General features: G+C 43.0%; 1 protein-coding gene across 1 annotated transcript in view; it reads left to right on the forward strand.

Moving 5' to 3' along the window:
- LOC132381967 (ephrin type-B receptor 2) overlaps nucleotides 1-20,334 on the forward strand; it is a 468,380-nt gene that overhangs the window by 429,892 nt on the left and 18,154 nt on the right. The window contains exons 12-13 of the mRNA XM_059951670.1: nucleotides 4,717-4,932; nucleotides 9,694-9,843. Of these exons, the coding sequence (XP_059807653.1) occupies nucleotides 4,717-4,932; nucleotides 9,694-9,843 (366 nt within the window). The remainder of the gene's footprint in view (nucleotides 1-4,716; nucleotides 4,933-9,693; nucleotides 9,844-20,334) is intronic.

A 20,334-nucleotide genomic window follows, 5' to 3' on the forward strand; every position in this document is an offset into this window, starting at 1 on the left:
AGACTCGGCAAGTTCTTTCTCCTCTCCCCCCAATCTCTCTCTCTCGGGCGCCCCCCCGAAAGAACTCAGCGATTTTCAACGGGCTGAGGCTGGCACACTTTCAGAGTGACTTTTATATTTCCAACGGACAATCTATTAACCCCTAGACATCAACAGAGCTCATTTAAGAATGATGATTATTAATATACCCGCGCTTTAGATTGAGTATTGACAATGTGACTTATCTGAATGTATGTATTAACCCTACCTTTGTGTCCCTTTACGAATAAAATGTTTGAAAATAGTGACAACAGACTTCAACAGACCTCTCTATCTTTGCTGGTAAGTTATCCAGTTACGGGATATGTAACACACATCACCGTTTATCTGCTATCCGCACCCTTCCTGATACCACATTCTAAGCACTTACACTGTGAGGGAAAAAAGCTTACCCTGCAAATCTCTTAAATATTTTCCTTCACACCTTGAAGATATCTCCTCCAGTATTTCACACTTCCTCCCTGGGAAAAACTCCCTCTAACCTATGTATGCCTCGTGTTATTTTATATAGTTCTGTTGAGTATCCCTCAGCATCTGATGATCAGTCCAAGTTTGTCCAAACTATCCTTTTAGCTAATATGTTCTAACTAAGTCATGCAGGATGCTGCAAACCACTTCAAGATCCTCTCCAAAGGCTCCACATTCTATCTGTAATGATGTGTTGAGAACTGCAGATAATACTTCACATATGACCCAACTAAAGTTTTATACAGCTGCGGCATAACTTCCCAACTTCTACATTGAATGCTCCAACCAATAAAGGCAAGCCTACCAGGGAAAAGGCTATCTTAGATTGAGTATTGTCTATCTTAGATTTCATTAGTCAGCTTAACATAAACAAAACCTCAGGAAGCAGTGATCATAATATGATTAAATTCATTTTGCAATTGAAGAAGGAGAAGCCCAAATCATGTGTTTGGAATATAGAGGCATGTGAGAAGAGCTTGCCAAGTGGATTGTTCAGGGATACTGGAGGGGATGGCAACACAACAAAGGAGCCTGAAGTTTCTGGGAATAGTTCACAAGGGCAGGGTAGCTATGTCCCACAGAAGAAGAACTTCTCAAATGGCAGGGCTAGGCAACTGTGTCTGACAAGGGAAGTTAAGGACTGCATAAAAGCCAAAGAAAGGGCATGTAAGGTAGCAAAAGTGGGTGAAGTTGAGTGATTGGGAAATTTTTTAAATCCAAAAAAAGGCAACTAAAAAAGCCCTAAGAAGAGAAAAGATGAAATATGAGGGCAAACTAGCCAATAATATAAAGCAAGATACTGGAAGTTTTCAGTTATGTACAGAGCAAAAGGGGGGGGGGAGGGTGAGAGTTGATACTAGACACCAGAAAATAATGCTGATGAGGGACAAAGAAATGACAGATGAACTTAATAAGTTCTTTGCTTCAGTCTTTACTGTGGAAGATCCTAGCTGTATGCCAGAGCTCTGTGAGTGTCAGGGAGCAGGAGTGTGTGGCATTACTATTACAATGAAAAAGTGCAAGGCAAACTGAAAGGTCTTTAGGTGGGTAAGTCACCTGGACCAGATGAACTACATCCCAGAGTCCCGAGAGAGATAGCTGAAGAGATAATAGATGTATTGGTCATGATCTTTCAAGAATCACTTGATTCTGGCATGGTCCTGGAAGACTGGAAGATTGCAAATGTCACTCCACTCTTTAAAAAGAGAGGAAGTTATAGGCCAGTTAGTCTAAGCTCAGTGGTTGGGAAAGTGTTGGCGTCCATTATTAAGGATGAGGTTTTGGGATACTTGGATACTAATGATGAAATAAGTCAAACTTGGCATGGTTTCTGTAAAGGGAAATCTTGACTGACAAATCTGTCACAGTTCTTTGAGGATGTAACAAGCATGGGAAAACAGAGGAGAGGCAATGGATGTCATTTACTTAGATTTAGAGAAGGCATTTGATAAAGTGCTTCACATGAGGCTGCTTAACCATATAAAATCCAATGGTGTTACAGGAAAGATACTGGCATGGACAGAGGAATGACTGACAGGCAGGAGGCAGCGAGTGGAAATAAATTGGGCCTTTCCTGGTTGGCTGCCAGTGACTAGTGGTGTTCCTCAGGAATCAGTATTGGAACCGCTACTTTTCACATTGTTTGTCAGTGATTTAGGTAATGAATTTTATGGCTTTGTCACAAAGTTTGCAGATGATATGAAGATAGGTGGAGAGGTAGATAGTGCTGAGGAAGCAATGCAATTGCAGCAGGACTTAGACATATTGTAAGAATGGGCAAAAAAGTGGCAGGTGGAATACCGTGTTGGGAAATGTATGATAATGCATTTTGGTTAAGGGAACAATAGTGTAGACTGTTATCTAAATAGGAAGAAAATTCAAGCATCAAGGAGCAAAGGGACTTAAGAGTCCTTATGCAAAACCCCCAGAAGGTTAATTCACTGGTTGAGTCTGTGGTAAAGAAGGCAAATGCAATGTTGGCATGTATTTCAAGGGGAGTATAATATAAAAACAAAGAGATAATGCTGAGACTTTATAAGACACTAGTCAGGCTGCACTTGGAATATCGTCAATGGTTTTGGGCCCCTTATCTCAGAAAGGACATATTGTCATTGGAGAGAGTCCAGAGGAGGTTCACAAGGATGATTCTGGAAATGAAGGGGTTAACATATGCGGATCGTTTGGCAGCTTTGTGCCTGTACTCACAGGAATTTAGAAGAATGTGTCGAGATCTCATTGAAACCTACTGAATATTGAAAAGACTAGATAAGGTGGATATGGAGAGGATGTTCTCTCTGGTGTGGGTATTCAGAACTAGAGGGCACAGCCTCAAAATTGAGGGGTGACCTTTTAGGGCAGAAGTGAGGAGGTTTCTTTTTTAACCAAAGAGCGGTGAATCTGTGGAATGCTCTTCCACAGACTGCGGTGGAGGCCAAGTCCGTGGGTATATTTAAAGCAAAAGTTGATAGAATCCTGATTAGTTGGGACATCAATGGATGGTGAGAGGTAAATGGGGTTGAGTGGGATCTGGGTTCAGCCATGATGAAATGGTAAAGCCAACTCGATGGGCTGAATGGCCTAATTATGCTCCTATGTCTTATGGTCTTAACCATGTCAAACACCTTCTTTCCCACTCATTCGACTTCTTGCCACATTCAGGGAGCTATGGTCTTGCACACCAAGATCCCTCTATACATTAATGTACTTAAGAGTCCTGGCCACAGTTCTATCCAAAACATTAATATATAATGCTAACAACATGGATTCTAGTATTGATTCTAGTGGAACACCACTGATTACTGCTAGGGTGGCATGGTAGCGTAGTGGTTAGCACAACATTTGACAGTACCATCAAACCAGGTTCAATTCCTGCCGCTCTCTGTTAGGAGTTTGTACGTTCTTCCTGTGATCACGCTGGTTTCCTCTGTTATGTGTGATGAGAAAACCATGGGGAGATGGGGTCCAGAGTTGACCCCCGTGAACTATGCTGCTAACAAGAGAGAGGGATAAAGGGGGAGAGGCGCCATGCTGCACATGTTTATAATGAGAGAGACACAAGGATTTAAAATTATGGCTTCTTCGCTGGTTATTGACTTTACTTCCAAGGACTTTGCCTGTTTGTGTGAATCCTTGCTGACACAGCAGAGTGATGCCAGGTGCCTGCTGAGACAGGAGGGAGTGGCCAGTTTGATGGACATGATCAGTTGATGGATGGCTGGTACCCAGGCAAGGGAGATAAAAAATGAGTCTGCTGAGACACAGGCAGACACGCCACTGGACACTGAAAGAGTGTTGTGTACCCACAGGAAGATGGGGGCTTGGAGGATCAATTTGGGAGAATCAGTCAGAGGCTCACAGTGTGTGAAACCAGGCCGGTGGGGGCTTGGGGGCTTGTGTGTGTGTCCACCCTCATCTGGGTGGCAGGCCCACCACTGAAGAACGGTCTGGCTTGGAACGGAGGGGTCATAATTGGTGACCACAACAGTACAACGGAACACGAAGACACTGGAAGGTTTGCCTGCTGCAGCTGCTCATCTCTCTCTCTCTCTCTCTCTCTCTCTCTCATATCACAACAGCAACTACATTAACCCAAACTGAACTGAGCTCTGCATTATCTTAAGACTATTCATTTACCCCCTCATTTACGATAGAGCTTGGTTTTGATTCTTATTCCTACACTTCTGCATTTATTATTGCTAACCTGTTTTATATGTATATTTGCATTTTTGATACTATATTACTTAGTTTACTAATAAACACCTTTAGTTACAGTATCACCAGACTCAAACGTATCGTTCCATTTCTGTTGGTTTAGTACGTGACACCTCTAAGTGCTCTGGTTTCCTTCTGGAATCCAAAAAAACTATACTTCATTGTAAATTGTCTGGTGATTAGGCTAGGATTAAATAGGGGGATTGCTGGGTGGTGCAGCTGGAAGGGCCAGAAGGGCCACTGTATCTCAATATATATAAAAATTAAATTACAAACCTCTAGTCAGGGTAACAGCCCTCCATCAGTACCCTTTGGTTTCTAAGACCAAACCAAATGTGTATCCAATTTACCAGTTCACTGTGAATTCCATATTACTATTTAAACATCTGGACCAGCCTATCCTGATTCCATGGTACTCTGTGAGAAACAACTGTCAGGGCACCAAGCATGCAGATAGAGATAATGTTATGGTAATACCTTTTCATTTTTATTTTTCAGCAAAATGATGGACAGTTCACAGTTATACAGCTGGTTGGAATGCTGCGAGGAATCGCTGCTGGAATGAAATATCTGGCAGAAATGAGCTACGTGCACAGAGACCTTGCAGCCCGCAATATACTCGTTAACAGCAACCTCGTATGCAAGGTTTCTGACTTTGGATTGTCCAGATTCCTAGAGGAAGACACATCAGACCCTACATATACAAGTGCTTTGGTAAATCACACCTTTAAAAAATTTCAGTGAGTTTGGGTAATATTGAATGTTGTTCCCAAAAGTCCTTGCCCCTACCCCCCAACAAACCCTGTCTTCTCCATTTTGTCTTGTGCCAATATTTTTGCTATTCATCAATTTATCTTGTGCCTTATTCTTTATATTGATGCCATTTTCCATGCTCCCAGTTAGAATGAAGGAAGTGGTTCAGGATTCTGATTCAGTATTCATCTGGAGTTTCCGAACAATTCTTCATTTAACAATAAAACAGCACACAATAAAACAATAAAGCACTGAAGCAATAGCACAAATCAGAGTATAAATGTTTTGTGGCATTACTCCATCCTGTTTCTTGTAACCATATCGAAGCCATTTAACGTCTGTACAGCGTAAGTCAAGTCACTTTTTATTGTCAATTCAACCATATCTGCTGGTAAAGTACACAGTAAAAACGAGACAATGTTTTTCAGGACCATGGTGCTACATAAAACAATACAAAAACTACTCTGAACTACGTAAAAACAACACAGAAAAAAAACTACACTAGACTACAGACCTACCCAGGACTGCATAAAGTGCACAAAACAGTGCAGGCATTACAATAAATAATAAACAAGACAATAGGCATAGTAGAGGGCAGTAAGTTGGTGTCAGTCCAGGCTCTGGGTATTGAGGGTCTGATGGCTTGGTGGAAGAAACTGTTACATAGTCTGGTCGTGAGAGCCTGAATGCTCTGGTGCCTTTTCCCAGATGGCAGGAGGGAGAAGAGTTTGTATGAGGGGTGCGTTGGGTCTTTCATAATGCTGTTTGCTCTGCGGGTGCAGCTTGTTGTGTAAATGTCTGTAATGGCGGGAAGCGAGACCCCGACCTCATTATCCCCTGCAGGGCCTTGCGATCCGAGATGGTACAATTTCCGAACCAGGCAGTGATGCAGTTGCTCAGGATGCCCTCAACACAACCCCTGTAGAATGTGATGAGGATGGGGGGGTGTGAGATGGACTTTCCTCAGACTTGGTCATCTGTTTCTTCTCCCAGAAATTTTTCCTCATTATATTTTTAAATGGCTTTCCCTTTCTCCTTAGACTCTAACTCTTGATCCTGGGCTCCCCAACCACTGGGCAGCCTTCCTATGTCTAAACTGTTTGGGCTAGGATTAAATCAGGGGATCTGGTAGGTTTCTGTGAGATTTACTCTATAACTTCTAAACTCTGAATAAAATCATCCTAACTGAATCAGTCTTCAGGGATGAGTCTGGAAAGGCTTGCCAAACTCTTTCTATAACAAAAAAGTCTTTCTGCAATTAAAATCAAAACTGCTCATGATACTCAAGCTCCAGTCTCACCAAGGTCCTATACAACTGTAGCAAGACATCCCTGCTCTTGTACCTGAATCCTCTCACTAAGAAGGCCACTGTACAATTTGCCTCCATATCTGTCTTCTGCATCTGCATGCTGCTCTGCAACAGCTGGTCCCTGAGGGCAACTAACTCTTCTTGTACCTCTCCCTTTCCCCCTTTATCACCATTCTGATAATGATCTACATTCTTCCTATTGCCATCAACATTTCACACTTATTCAACCTAGGTTGCAACTAGAATGTATCTGCCCACTCCTTGAAGCCATTCAAATCAATCTAGAGCTTATTTGCACCCTCCTCAGGATTCATCCTCTTGCCCAGCTTTGTGCTGTCCATAATTTTTCAGATGTTACATTTAACTCCCTCAACCAAACCATTAGTGTGTCTTGTGAATTTATAGGGTCACAGGATTGGTACAGTACAAATTGCTGACTTGTAGTGTATCACTTGGAAAACATCTAAAGACTCTAATCAGCCAGTTCTTTATCCATCCAGTTCTCTATTCAACACCTTATCCCAATTTCATTGCTTTAATTATGCATGCATTCTAAAGCTTTTCTAAGATGATTCACATCCACTGGTTCTCCTTTATCTACTTGTTACATCCTCAAAATATTCCAGTTGAATTGTCAAACACAGTATTCCTTTTCAAATGTAGTCTTAGCCCAAAATATTGACTGTTCATTTCCCTCCAGAGATGCTGACTGACCCAATGAGTTTCTTCAGCACATTGTGTGTGCTCCAGATTTCCAGCATCTGCAGTATCTCTTCTGTCTTGTGCTTTCAAATTCATCTTGACTTTGTCATTTCCAGTCACCCTTATCCTAGTGGTTACCCCAACATTTGTAGTGGCCTGTAATGTTCTCCTCAGCAGTGATATCAGGCTACTTGGCCATTACATCCCGCTTTCTTTCTATCTCCTTTTTTTTAAATAGTCACCACCCTCTAATCCAGGGGTGGGCAAACTTTTTGACTTGTGGGCCACAAACTGTTCTAAAATTTGACAGGGGGGCTGGACCAGGAGCAGATAGACGGAGTGTTTTGGTAATACACCTCATAAGAGAAAATAAAGTATCATGGGATATGTAGAAAACATGTGCTTTAATTTCAATTGAAAATGAACAAATGCATTACAACAAAATATCTGTCTTTGAAGTCCCATGGTATTTAGCTATTTATTGAAATGACTTTTAAAACACTGAAAATTAAATGAATAAAATACAGCTTTTTTAATAATAACAGTTATTATTTTAAAGCACTGAAAATTCTGTTATCCTTCAAGATATTATCATCATCACTCTCCTCCTGACTGTCTTGATTTCAAAAACGGTAGGAGATGCAGGTCTACTTGTCCTGCTCCTTCTTATTCAATTGTCCCCTGTGCCAAAACTCAACAACGACCAGCACAAAGACAGAACAGTGACAGCGCGCCGGTATGCGGAGCGCGTTATTTGATCTGGAGCGCATATTTTTTGAGAACGTACGTGCACCTGCGCACTACTCATGTCCATCACTTAACAGAAATGACATGTAACATGTAAGGCTTATTGAAAAAAATATTTTCAAATGCATTTTATACACAACACAACGAAGAATCTTATTTTTAATTTCAGTGGGAACAGTGTTGTTGGTCTCCCTTTTTAGCCAATGCATCAAAGTCTGGATTTAGTTTTGTTGTGACGATTCTCAGGATGGATCTGAGGTGTTGGTCAGTTAACTTGGATCTGTGGCTGGCTTTGTTGATGTTCATGACGCCGAACTCCTGTTCACACAAATAGGTCGAGCCGAACAAAGAGTAAAGCGCAAATGTGGAGTAATACGCTGCACCTCAACAAAGGTCAATGTATATAGAGTGCGTCATCTATTGGGAAAGCACCAGAATTGCGGGGAAAAAAATTTAACAAGGTTTATTAATATGAAGTTCTGCAGACCGGATTAAAAAGCTTAACGGGCCGCATATGGCCCCCGGGCCGTAGTTTGCCCATGCCTGCTCTAATCTGTAGGAACTGTTCCAGACTTTAAAGAATGTTGAGAAATCACCTACAATGTATCCAATATTTCTCAGGCATTTCTTTTAATTCTCTGAGATTCAGCCTATGAAGGCTCTGAGGATTTATCGGTCTTTAATTCATTCAGTTTCCCTAACACCATTGTCCCATTAATACTCCTGTCATTCAGCTCCCCTCATTGGACCATCCACAGTATTTCTGGGAAGTTACTCGTATCTTCATTTGTAAAGGCATATCCCAAATAATGTTTGAAATAGAAACAGAAATTGCTGGGAAAGCTCACCAGATCTAACAAAATTTGTGGAAAGAGTTTGTTGTTGTCTATCCACTGTCAGGACCTTAAGTAATGTTCTCAGTCTCTCAAGGCTAACTCATGCCTCACACCTTCACAATATCCTTTCTTTAGGTTCGGGACCCTAGTCTCAGAATCATCCTCTCATTCTCCATCTTCATGAAGAAATCTATCAGTGTTATGGGTGCTCTGCTTCACATGACCCCATGCACCAGGTTTATTATTAATCCTTTCTTGGTACACAGTACCCAGTCTAAAACAGCTTTCTCTCCAGGTGTTCCATCATCATCATCACTGCAGAAATTCACCCTCTACATTGTTCCTGGTAATTTGTTTTGCCCAATCTTCATGTAGATTGGAGTTATCCATATCATTTGTACTCGTATTGCCTGAGTTTCTAATTCCTTGTTCATTGCTGTCCCCTGTATCATTGCTGCTGTCTGAATATCTGGGTGCAACCCCTACTGATATTTTCTGCCCTTTGGTATTCCTTAGCTCCAACAGTATTGATTCATTTCATAAATTTCCTGAGTCATATAGTAGGCTTTACAACAAACTCATTTACACTTCTATTCTTGCACATTATTGTGTTGATTATATCTTAACTACGCTACTCTCCTTCATGTTACATTTGCCTGTCCTTTCCGCTTATCGTGTCTCCTTTGGTGTACATTTTCTATCCCGTATCACCCTGTAGCTGTGTCTCTGTAATCACCACCATATTCAATCCATTTGCATTTATTTCTACAGTTAATTCATAATTTACAGTAAATACCTTGTGTATTGAGACTCAGTGCCTTTGCGCTTGTCCCCTTAACATTCTTCATCATTTTGTACTGTGGTCTTTCTTGCCTTCTTCCCTGGTCTCTTCCTCCTCCACCCTTGCCTATCAGTTTCCTGTCTTGTTTCCATCCTTAGTTCCTCCTGCTCATCTGCCCTGCTAAGGTGCCCCCTTTATCCATCCAGTAAATAGTCTAAATGTTTCCAACCTGGATGATCCTTTGTTCTAAAATTAATCCTATGTTGCCATGCCAGTGTTAATGTAATCGTAACAAAAATGAACTCTATTAGCTCCAGTGATTAAAAGTGCTTTTTTTTTGCTTTCAGGGAGGGAAAATTCCAATCCGCTGGACAGCTCCAGAGGCCATTCAGTACAGGAAGTTCACATCAGCCAGTGATGTTTGGAGTTATGGTATAGTCATGTGGGAAGTAATGTCCTATGGGGAGCGACCTTACTGGGACATGACCAATCAAGATGTATGTTAATTTCTCTATTGTTTTATCTTGAGACTTTTGAAGAGATTGTAAATTGTGACTCTGTAAGGTCCATTGTCTGTATATAGTAATTACTGAACTGTGTCTTCCCTCACTACAAAGTGAAAGAACATGCACTTATTCATACAGGGTATGAGGAAAAACCCAGTAACTGCAACCAGTCAGTTCAGTGTCAATGTAGGGAAAGTTTAATAAATACTAGTTGAAGGCACTGTGGTAATAAATAAGCAGGGTAAACGGGCCATTTTCAGTACACCAGAGGGATCAGTGCCGAGGTCTCAATTATTTCATATCAATGTTAGTAATTGTTAAAGAGAATGAGTGTATTGAAGCCCTATAACAAGAATCTGCAAGGGAATTTGGATGAGTGAATGGATAAAAATGGCAGAGTATGATGATCAGAATGCACGGGTATCCTACCAGCTCAACATTCCACGATGCAGATTTTACTTTATGAGGTGGAATCAGCCCTTCTGGCCCTACAAGTCACAATCCTGAATAACTCCTGATTTAACCCTCACCTAATCACAGGACAATTTACAATACAATTAATTGTATGTCTTTGAACTGTGGGAGGAAACTGGAGCACCAAGAGAAAACCCACACATCCCACGGAAAGAACGTACAAACTCCTCACAGAGGACAGCAGGATTGAACACTGAATTCTGATGCCCTGAGCTACAATAGAGTTGCGCTAACCACTACATTATTGTGGCACCCAGATGTGACAGAGATACAGTAAGCGAGGAGGGGGTGTGTCTTTTCAATAAGAGAGATGTATACTTAGCCATATGTAGAGGTGACTTTCCAGGGGGATTGACCAGTGAGGCCATATGGTAGAACTTAGAAACAGAAAGAGAAAGGCACTCTAGTTGGCTGTATTATAGACCCTCGCCCAATAGTCAGCAGGAGCAGGTGTTTATTGGTCACTGTTGTAAGAATCAGAATCAGGTTTATTATCACCAGCATGTGACGTGAAATTTGTTAACTTAGCAGCAGCAGTTCAGTGCAATACATAATCTAGCAGAGAGAGAAAAAAAATAATAATAATAATAAATAAACAAGTAAATCAATTACATATATTGAATAGGTATTAAAAAATGTGCAACAACAGAAATACTGTATATTAAAAAAGTGAAGTAGTGTCCAAAACTTCAATGTCCATTTAGGAATCAGATGGCAGTTGGGAAGAAGCTGTTCCTGAATCCTGAATCAGGTAGATTCTGTATCTTCTACCTGAAAGTAACAGTGACAAAAGGGCATGCCCTGGGTGCTGGAGGTCCTTAATAATGGACACTGCCTTTCTGTGACACCGTTCCCTAAAGATGTCCTGGGTACTTTATAGGCTAGTGCCCAAGATGGAGCTGACTAGATTTACAACCTTCTGCAGCTTCTTTCGGTCCTGTGCAGTAACCCCTCCATACCGGACAGTGATGTAGCCTGTCAGAATGCTCTCCATGGTACAACTATAGAAGTTTTTGAGTATATTTGTTGACATGCCAAACCTCTTCAAACTCCTTATAAAGTATAGCTGCTGTCTTGCCTTCTTTATGACTACATTGAAATGTTGGGATCAGGTTCGATCCTCGGAGATCTTGACACCCAGGAACTTGAATCTGCTCACCCTCTCCACTTCTGATCCCTCTATGAGAATTGGTATGTGTTCCTTCGTTTTACCCTTCCTGAAGTCCACAATCAGCTCTTTTGTCTTACTGACGTTGAGTGCTTGGTTGTTGCAGTGACACCACTCCACCAGTTGGCATATCTCACTCCTGTACACCCTCGCGTCAGCACCTGAGATTCTACCAACAATGGTTGTATCGTCAGCAAATTTGTAGATGGTATTTGAGCTATGCCTAGCCACACAGTCATGGGTATACAAAGAGTGCAGCAGTGGGCTAAGCACCCACCCCTGAGGTGTGCCAGTGTTGATCGTCAGCGAAGAGCATGTGTTATCACCAATCTGCACAGATTGTGGTCTTCTGGTTAGGAAGTCGAGGATCCAATTGCAGAGGGAGGTACAGAGAACCAGGTTCTGCAACCTCTCAATCAGGATTGTGGGAATGCTGGTATTAAATACTGAGCAATAGTCGATGCCTTTTCTAGGTGGTCTAAAGCCGTGTGGAGAGCCATTGAGATTGCGGCTGCTGTTGACCTATTGTGGTGATAGGCAAAATGCAATGGGTCCAGAATAATGAGGTTATATTAATGGGAGATTTTATGTAGCAGTTAGCGTAATGTTTGCAGTGCCAGCAATCAGAAGATCAGGATTGTATTCCCGTTTCTGTCTATAAGGAGTTTGCACGTTCTCCCCGTGACTGTGGGATTCCTCAGCGTGCTCCTGTTCCATTTGTCACATATACATCGAAACATCAAAACACACAGTGAAATGTGTCATTTGTGTCAGTGTTTGCGAAGTATTGGGGAAGACTGCAAGAATAGCCATGCTTCTGACACCACTTAGCATGCTCATAACTTAATAACCCTAACCTGTTCACCCAGCTTGGGAGGTTGCAATACTGGACCTTCTCTTAGTAAGTCAGGTAACTGATGTGGCAGTCAGAGAGTACTTTGGTTCCAATGACCATACTGCTATTAATTTTAAGATGGTGATGGGAAAGGTCTGTAGCTTAAAGGTTCTCTGTACCTCCCTCTGCAATTGGATCCTCGACTTCCTAACCAGAAGACCACAATCTGTGCAGATTGGTGATAACACATGCTCTTCGCTGACGATCAACACTGGCACACCTCAGGGGTGGGTGCTTAGCCCACTGCTGCACTCTTTGTATACCCATGACTGTGTGGCTAGGCATAGCTCAAATACCATCTACAAATTTGCTGACGATACAACCATTGTTGGTAGAATCTCAGGTGCTGATGCGAGGGTGTACAGGAGTGAGATATGCCAACTGGTGGAGTGGTGTCACCACAACAACCAAGCACTAAACTGGAGCAGAGCTAATCTGGGGGGAGGGAGGAATTAGGTAGGTTTTAGTAGAGTTTGATTGGAGAGCATGTTTCAAGTGAAAGGAACAGAAGAGTGTGATAGTGTGTCCAAGAGTGCATGTTCCTGTTATGGTGAAGAGTAAACACAAAGTGCACTGCAGATGCTGTGGTCAAAGCAACATACTGGAGGAACTCAGCAGGTCAGGCAGCATCTCTGGAAACGAGCAGTCAACATTTCAGGCCAAGACCCTTTGTCAGGACTGAAGAGGGAGGGGGCAGGGGCCCTATAAAGAAAGTGGGGGGAGGGTGGGAAGGAGAAAACTGGTAGGTGCCAGGTGAAAAACCGATCAGAGGAAAGATCAAGGGCTGGGGGAGGGGAAGCAGGGAAGGGATAGGCAGGAAAGGTGAAGAAGGAATGTAAGGGGAAAGCACTATGGGTAGTAGAAGAAGGCAGAATCATGAGAAAGGTGATAGGCAGCTGGAGGAGGTGGCAGAGTGAAACTGGGATGGGGGATGGGGAAGGGAGAGGGAAGGAATTACTGGAAGTTGGAGAATTCAGTTTATGCCAAGGGGCTGGAGACTACCCAGATGGTATATGAGATGTTGCTGCTCCAACCTGAGTTTGGCCTCATCATGGCAGTGGAGGAGGCCATGTATGGACATATCCGAATGGGAATGTGAAGCAGAGTTGAAGTGGGCGGCAACCGTGAGATCCTGTCTGTTGTGGCGGACGGAGAGGAGGTGATCGATGAAGCGGTCCCCCAATCTGCGTCGGGTCTCGCCGATGTAGAAGAGGCTGCACTGGGAGCACCGGATGCAATAGATGACCCCAGCAGACCCCAGCAAGTGAAGTGTTGCCTCACCTGGAAGGACTGTTTGGGGCCCTGAATGGTGGTAAGAGAGGAGGTGTAGGGACAGGCGTAGCAATTATGCTTGCAGGGATAAGTGCCAGGTGGGAGATCTGTGGGGAGGGATGTGTGGACCAGGCAGTTGCGGAGGGAATGATCCCTGCAAAAAGCTGAGAAGGGTAGAGAGGAAAAGATTTCCTTAGTGGTGGGGTCCTGTTGAAAGTGGAGGATAAGATGCTGGATCCAGAGGCTGGTGGGGTGGTAGGTGAGGACAAGGGGAACTCAGACTTTTCCTTCGCTACATTGACGACTACATTGCTGCTGCTTCCTGCACCCATGCTGAGCTCGTCAATTTCATCGACTTTGCCTCTAACTTCCACCCAACCCTCAAATTCACTTGGTCCATCTCAGAACACTGCTCTCCCCTTTCCTGATCTCTGGAGATAGACTGTCCACTGATATCTTCTATAAACCCACTGACTCTCGTAACTACCTCGATTATACCTCTTCCCACCCTGCCAAATGCAAAAATGCTATTCTCTATTCCCAGTTCCTCTGTCTCCGCCTCATCTGCTCCCCGGATGAGGCTTTCCATTCCAGGACATTTCAAATGTCCTCTTTCTTTAAGGATCATGGTTTCCCTTCTGCCGTTATCAATGATCGCCTCACCCGTATCTCCTCCATTTCCCGCACTTTGGCACTCACCCCATCCTCCCGTCACCACAACAGGGACTGAGTTCCCCTTGTCCTCACCTACCACCCCACCAGCCTCCAGATCCAGCATATTATCCTCCACAACTTCTGCCACCTTCAACAGGACCCCACCACTAAACACATCTTTCCCTCTCTATCCCTCTCTGCTTTTCGCAGGGATCTTTTCTTCACAACTGCCTGGTCCACACGTCCCTCCCTACAGTTCTCCCACCTGGCACTTATCCCTGCAAGTGTAATTGCTACACTTGACCCTACACCTCTGCTCTTACCACCATTCAGGGCCCCAAACAGTCCTGCCAGGTGAGACAACAATTCACTTGTGAGTCTGTTGAGGTCATCTATTGCATCCGGTGCTCCTGGTGCAGCCTCCTCTACATCGGCGGGGACTGCTTCATCGAGCACCTCCTCTCCGTCCGCCACAACGGACAGGATCTCACGGTTGCTGTCCACTTCAACTCTGCTTCACATTCCCATTCAGATATGTCCATACATGGCCTCCTCCACTGCCATGATGAGGCCAAACTCAGGTTGGAGGAGCAACACCTCATATACCATCAGGGTAGTCTCCAGCCCCTTGACATTAACACTGAATTCTCCAACTTTAGGTAATTCCCTTCCTCTCCCATCCCCCATCCCAGTTTCACTCTGCCTCCTCCTCCAGCTGCCTAACACCTCTCTCATGATTCTGCCTTCTTCAACTACACAGTGCTTTTCCCTCACATTCCTTCTTCACCTCTCCTGCCTATCCCCTCCCTGCTTCCCCTCCCCCACCCCTTACCGGTTTTTCACCTGGCACCTACCAGCCTTCTCCTTCCCACCCTCCCCCACCTTCTTTATAGGGCCCCTGCCCCCTCCCTCTTCAGTCCTGACAAAGGGTCTCGGCTCGAAATGTTGACTGCTCATTTCCACGGATGCTGCCTGACCTGCTGAGTTCCTCCAGCGTGTTGTGCATGGTGAAGAGTAAACCTGTCAGGTTTACTGAACCATGACAGTCAAGAGACAGATGATTATAAAAGATTAAGAATATACATAAGAGGGAAAGAAGAAGAGATTAGAGAGGGTTTCAGATGCACCTAGCAGGTAAGTTTAAGAAAATCCCAGAAGTTTCTGTAGCTAAATTGAGAGTAAAAGGATGAGCAATGAGGGCCTCCTTAGATGTCAGCAGGGCTGCCTATTTCCCATGTCACTGGGATGGGTAGGATCTTAATGAATATTTCTCCTAGGAGCTCAAGAAAGAAAAGAAGTAAGTGGAGATATTTTGGAGAACATTCTAGGAAGGGGGTATTTGCAGCCTTACAGCACAATAACGTGGGCTGTGTGGGAGGCAAGTGAAGGAACTTGCAGAGATATCTGCTTCATCTTTAGCCACTGGTGAAGCTCCTGAAGAATAGAAGTTGGCTAATGTCAATCCTCTGTTTAAGATTTGGCAAATGAATGTGTGGCAGGGGAGCAGAATTCCAGTTTTCTGGATCATTGGGATCTCTTCTGGGGATGATATGACCTGTACCTAATTTTACCTAACCCCAAAGGTGACCAATATCTTTGTAGGCAGGTTTGCTGCGGGTTCGGGAGGGTTCAAATTAATTTGGCATGGGGATGGGAACCGGAGTTGGAAGGCGGAAGATGAAATAGTTGGTATATAAGTTGATGTAGTGCGCAGTGAGACTGTGAGAAAGGATAAGCAGATGACAGGGAAAAACTGCAGTTGATGGGATGAGCTGAAGTGTAACATGGGGCAAAGTTGAAAAGGACTGAAGGTGTTCTACTTGAACAGTAAATAGAATAAAGTGAGCGATTTTGTGGTGCATTTAAAAATTGGCAGGTACGGTGTTCTGGGCATCACTGAATTGTGGCTGAAAGAAGATGACAGTTGGGAGTTTAACATCCAAGGATACACACTGTAACAAAAGGACAGGCAGGTGGGCAGAGGGGTTTGCTGGTTCTTTTGGTAAAAAATTAAATCAAACCCTTAGAAAGGGGTGACATATGATCAGAAGATGTAGATTCCTTGTGGGTAGAGTTAAGAAACTGCGAGGGTAAAAGGACTTTGATGGGAGTTATATACAGGCCTCTGAACAATAGGCGGGATGTGGGTTCAAATTACAATGAGGGATAGAAAAGGCAAAGGGCAATGTTGTGATAGTAAAGGGGCATTTCCATAAGCAGCAACATTGGGAAAATCAGCTTGGTGCTGGATGCCAAGAGAAGGAATATCTATGATTGAGCCCACAAGGGGAAAGAAATTTTGGATCGGATGTTGTATAATGAACCAGATTTGATTAGGCAGCTTAATTTAAAAGGAATCCTTAGGAGGCAGTGAATGTTAGCATTCACCCTGTAGTTTGAAAGGGAAAAGCTAAAATCAGATGTATCGGTATTACAGTGGAGTAAAGGGGATGAGAGAGGAGCTGACAAAAGTTGATTGAAAAGGAAGACGGCAGACCAGCAAAGGCTGGAGTTTCTAGCAGCAATTCAGAAGAATCAGAATCAGACTTTAATCGCCAAGTACCTGTGCACATACAAGGAATTTACTTCCGGCAGATGTTGTCTCTCTGCTCATAACAGATGATAAATATAAATGAAAATATAGATTATACATACAGGTAGTGCAATCCAAGTAATAGTTAGCCGACAGTTAACCGGCAGTTAACTGTTCAGCAAAGTGACTGCAGTAGGGAAAAAGCTTCTCCAGTGCCTATTAGTCTTAGTCTGGAGGGATCTGAAGCGCATACCAGACGGAAGCAGTTCAAACAGTCCGTGCGCAGGATGGAAGGAGTCCTTTATGATGTTCCCCGCCCTCTTCTTCAACCTGGATGAGTACAGGTCCACAATAGAAGGTACAGGATAGAAGAAGAAAAAGTATTTTAAAGGGAGGATAAAGCAACTATGATGACAAGGGAATCCAAAGACAACATAAATACAAAGGAGAGAACATATAATATAGCAAACATGGGAAGTTAGAGGATTAGGAAGCTTTAAAGAAGCATCAGAAGGCAACTAAAGAAGTAATAAAGGATAGAACTGATGAAATATGAAGTTAAGCTAGACAATAATATAAAAGAAGATAGTAATGTCTTTTTCAGATATATAAAAAGAAGTGAGAGTGGACACTGGACTGCTGGAAAGTGACATTGGAGGGGCAGTAGTGGAGGACAAAGAAATGGCGGATGAACTTAAGTATTTTACATCAGTTTTCACTGTGGAAGGCACCAGCCAAAATTTGAGAGTGTTGGGGGCAGAAGTGAGGGTAATTGCTATTACAAAGGAGAAGATGTTTGAGAGGCTGACTCATCTGGACACCCCAGCATTCTGACAGAGGTAGCTGAAGGGATTGTGGAGGCATTAGTAATTATATCTCAAGTATCAATAGATTCTGGAATGATCTGGAGGACTGGAAAATTGCAAATGTCACTCCACTCTTTAAGAAGGGAAGGAAGCAAAATCAGAAAACTTAGGTCATTTAGCCAATAGCTGGAATGATGTTGGAGTCCTTTATTAAGGACGAGGTTTCAGGGTACTTGGAGGCACATGATAAGATAGACCAAAGTCAGCATGGTTTCCTTATGGGAAAATCTTACCTGACAAATCTTTTTAAATTCTTTGAGAAAATACAGGCAGGATAGACTGCTGGAGAGTAGTGGTGTTCCACAGGCGTTAGTGTTGGGACGGCTTCTTTTTATGGAGTATGGCAATGATTTGGATGACAGAATTGATGGCTTTGTGGCCAAGTTTGAGAACAATACAAAGATAGGTGGAGGGCCAGGTAGAGGTGTAGAAGCAGGGAGTCGGCAGAAGGCATAGATGAATTAGAAGAATGGGCGAAGAAACAGCAGTCAGATTATAGTGTAGGGAAGTGTATGGTCATACACTTCGTTCGAAGAAATGAAGGTACAGAATATTTTCTAAATGGGGAGAAAATTCAGAGGTGCTAAGAGACTTGGGAATCCTCTTGCAGGATTCCCTAACTGTTAACTTGCAGGCTAAGTCGGTGGTGAGGAAGGCAAATGCAATGTCAGCATTCATTTTGAGAGGACTAGAATATAAAAGCAAGAATGTAGTGTTAAGGCATTGGCCAGACCTCACAATAAGAAAGGGTATGCTGGCATTGAAGAGGCCAAGATGAAGTTTACAAGAATGGTCTCGGGAAATAAAATGTTAATGTATTTTGTAGAATGACAATGATCTCACTGAAATCCGTCGAATATTGTGAGGCCTGGATAGAGTCGATGCCGAGAGAACATTTCTTCTGGTGGGAGAGCCTAGGACCAAAGGGTACAGCCTAAGAAGAGAAGGATGTCATAGAGTCATAGAAAAGTACAGCACAGAAGCAGGCTCTTTGATCCATCTAGTCTGTGCTGAAACTTTTAAAACTGCCTAGTCCCATCAACCTGCACCTGGACCATAGCCCTCCATACCCCACCCATCCCTGTACCTACCCAAACTTCTTAATTTTGAAATCGAGCTTGCCGGTATCCCTTGTGTTGACAACTTGTTGTACACTGTCACCACCCTCTGAGTGAAGAAGTTTACTTTCAGTTTCCCCTAACACATTTCACTTTTCTTCCTTAACTCATGACCTCTTGTAGTCCCACCCAACCTCTGGAAAAAGCTTGTTTGCATTTACCCTATCTATACCCCTCATAATTTTGTATACATCTATCAAACATCCTTTAAAACAGAGTTTCTTTAGCCAAAGGGTGCTAAATCTGTGAAATTTATTGGCAGGAGGTAGTTGTGGAGACCAAGTGAAGCCTAGATTGCTAGGATGGTGATTAGTAAGGGGGTCAAAGGTTACGGAGAAAAGGCAGGAGAATAAGGTTGAAGGGGATAATAAATCAGCCATGATGGAATGGCAGCGGTCTCGATGGGCCAAATAGCCTAATTTTGCTCCTATGTCATATGATCTTATGGTTTAAGAAGGAAGGCAAAAAGATCTACATGCTACTCAGCTGGACATCAGTGGTGGGGACATTATTGGAGGAATATTGAAGGACAGGATACACCTGAATTTAGAAAGACAAAATTTGATCAGAAAGAGTTTGCATGGTGTTATGCTTGAAATATTCTGCTTGACAAATCCTTTAGAGCTTTTTGAAGAGGTAGATGAAGGCAATGGGTGTTTTATTTATTTAGCGATACAGCACAGAATAGGCCTTCTAGCCCTTCAAAACACGTTGTCCCAGCAACACCCGACAACCCTGATTTGTCTATTTGTCTTCTAGCAAATTTCTATTACTACAATACCAATTTCTATTTGTTTTCTAGCAAATTTCTATTGCTACAATACCAATTTTTATTTGTATTTTAGCAAGCTGTTTGCCAAGGCCTTGCATGGCTGGTGTCAAGAATAAACAAGTCCCATAGAATGAAGGGAGAGGTAGTTAATTGAACTCAAAATTGGCTTGGAGCGAAGTAGAATGAACGTCAGTGACTGGGACGTGCCAAAGGGGTGGGTGTTGGGACCTTTGTTGTTTGTTATTTATGTAGATGATTTGAGTATGAAAGTGCAGCATTCAATCAGTGACTCTGCGGTGAACAATCTTGGTCACCCTGTTAGAGGAAAGGTGTAAAACGGGAAAGGTGCAGAAAAGATTTACAAGGATGTTGCTATGTCTAGAGGGTTTGAACTATAGGGAGAGGTTGACCACTCCAGGTCTTTATTCCTCAGAGTTGAGGAGAATGAGGGACAAACTAATAGAAATGGTTAGATCAATTGTCTAAGCACACAACCATGAGGTGCACTAGTGTTGATTACCTCATAATCAACATTACCTTGTGGCTCTTGAACCCAGTTGCCTGATCAATGAAAGCCAACACACCATATACCTTCTTAACAACTCTATCAATTTGCATGGGAACTGTGAGGGAGCTATAGACATGGACCCCAAGATCACTCTGTTTCTCTAAACTTCTAAGAATGCCACCATGGACCCTGTATCCTGCCTTCAAATTCAACCTTCCAAAA

Source organism: Hypanus sabinus, chromosome 27 (genome assembly GCF_030144855.1).
Source record: "Hypanus sabinus isolate sHypSab1 chromosome 27, sHypSab1.hap1, whole genome shotgun sequence".
NCBI lineage: Eukaryota > Metazoa > Chordata > Chondrichthyes > Myliobatiformes > Dasyatidae > Hypanus > Hypanus sabinus.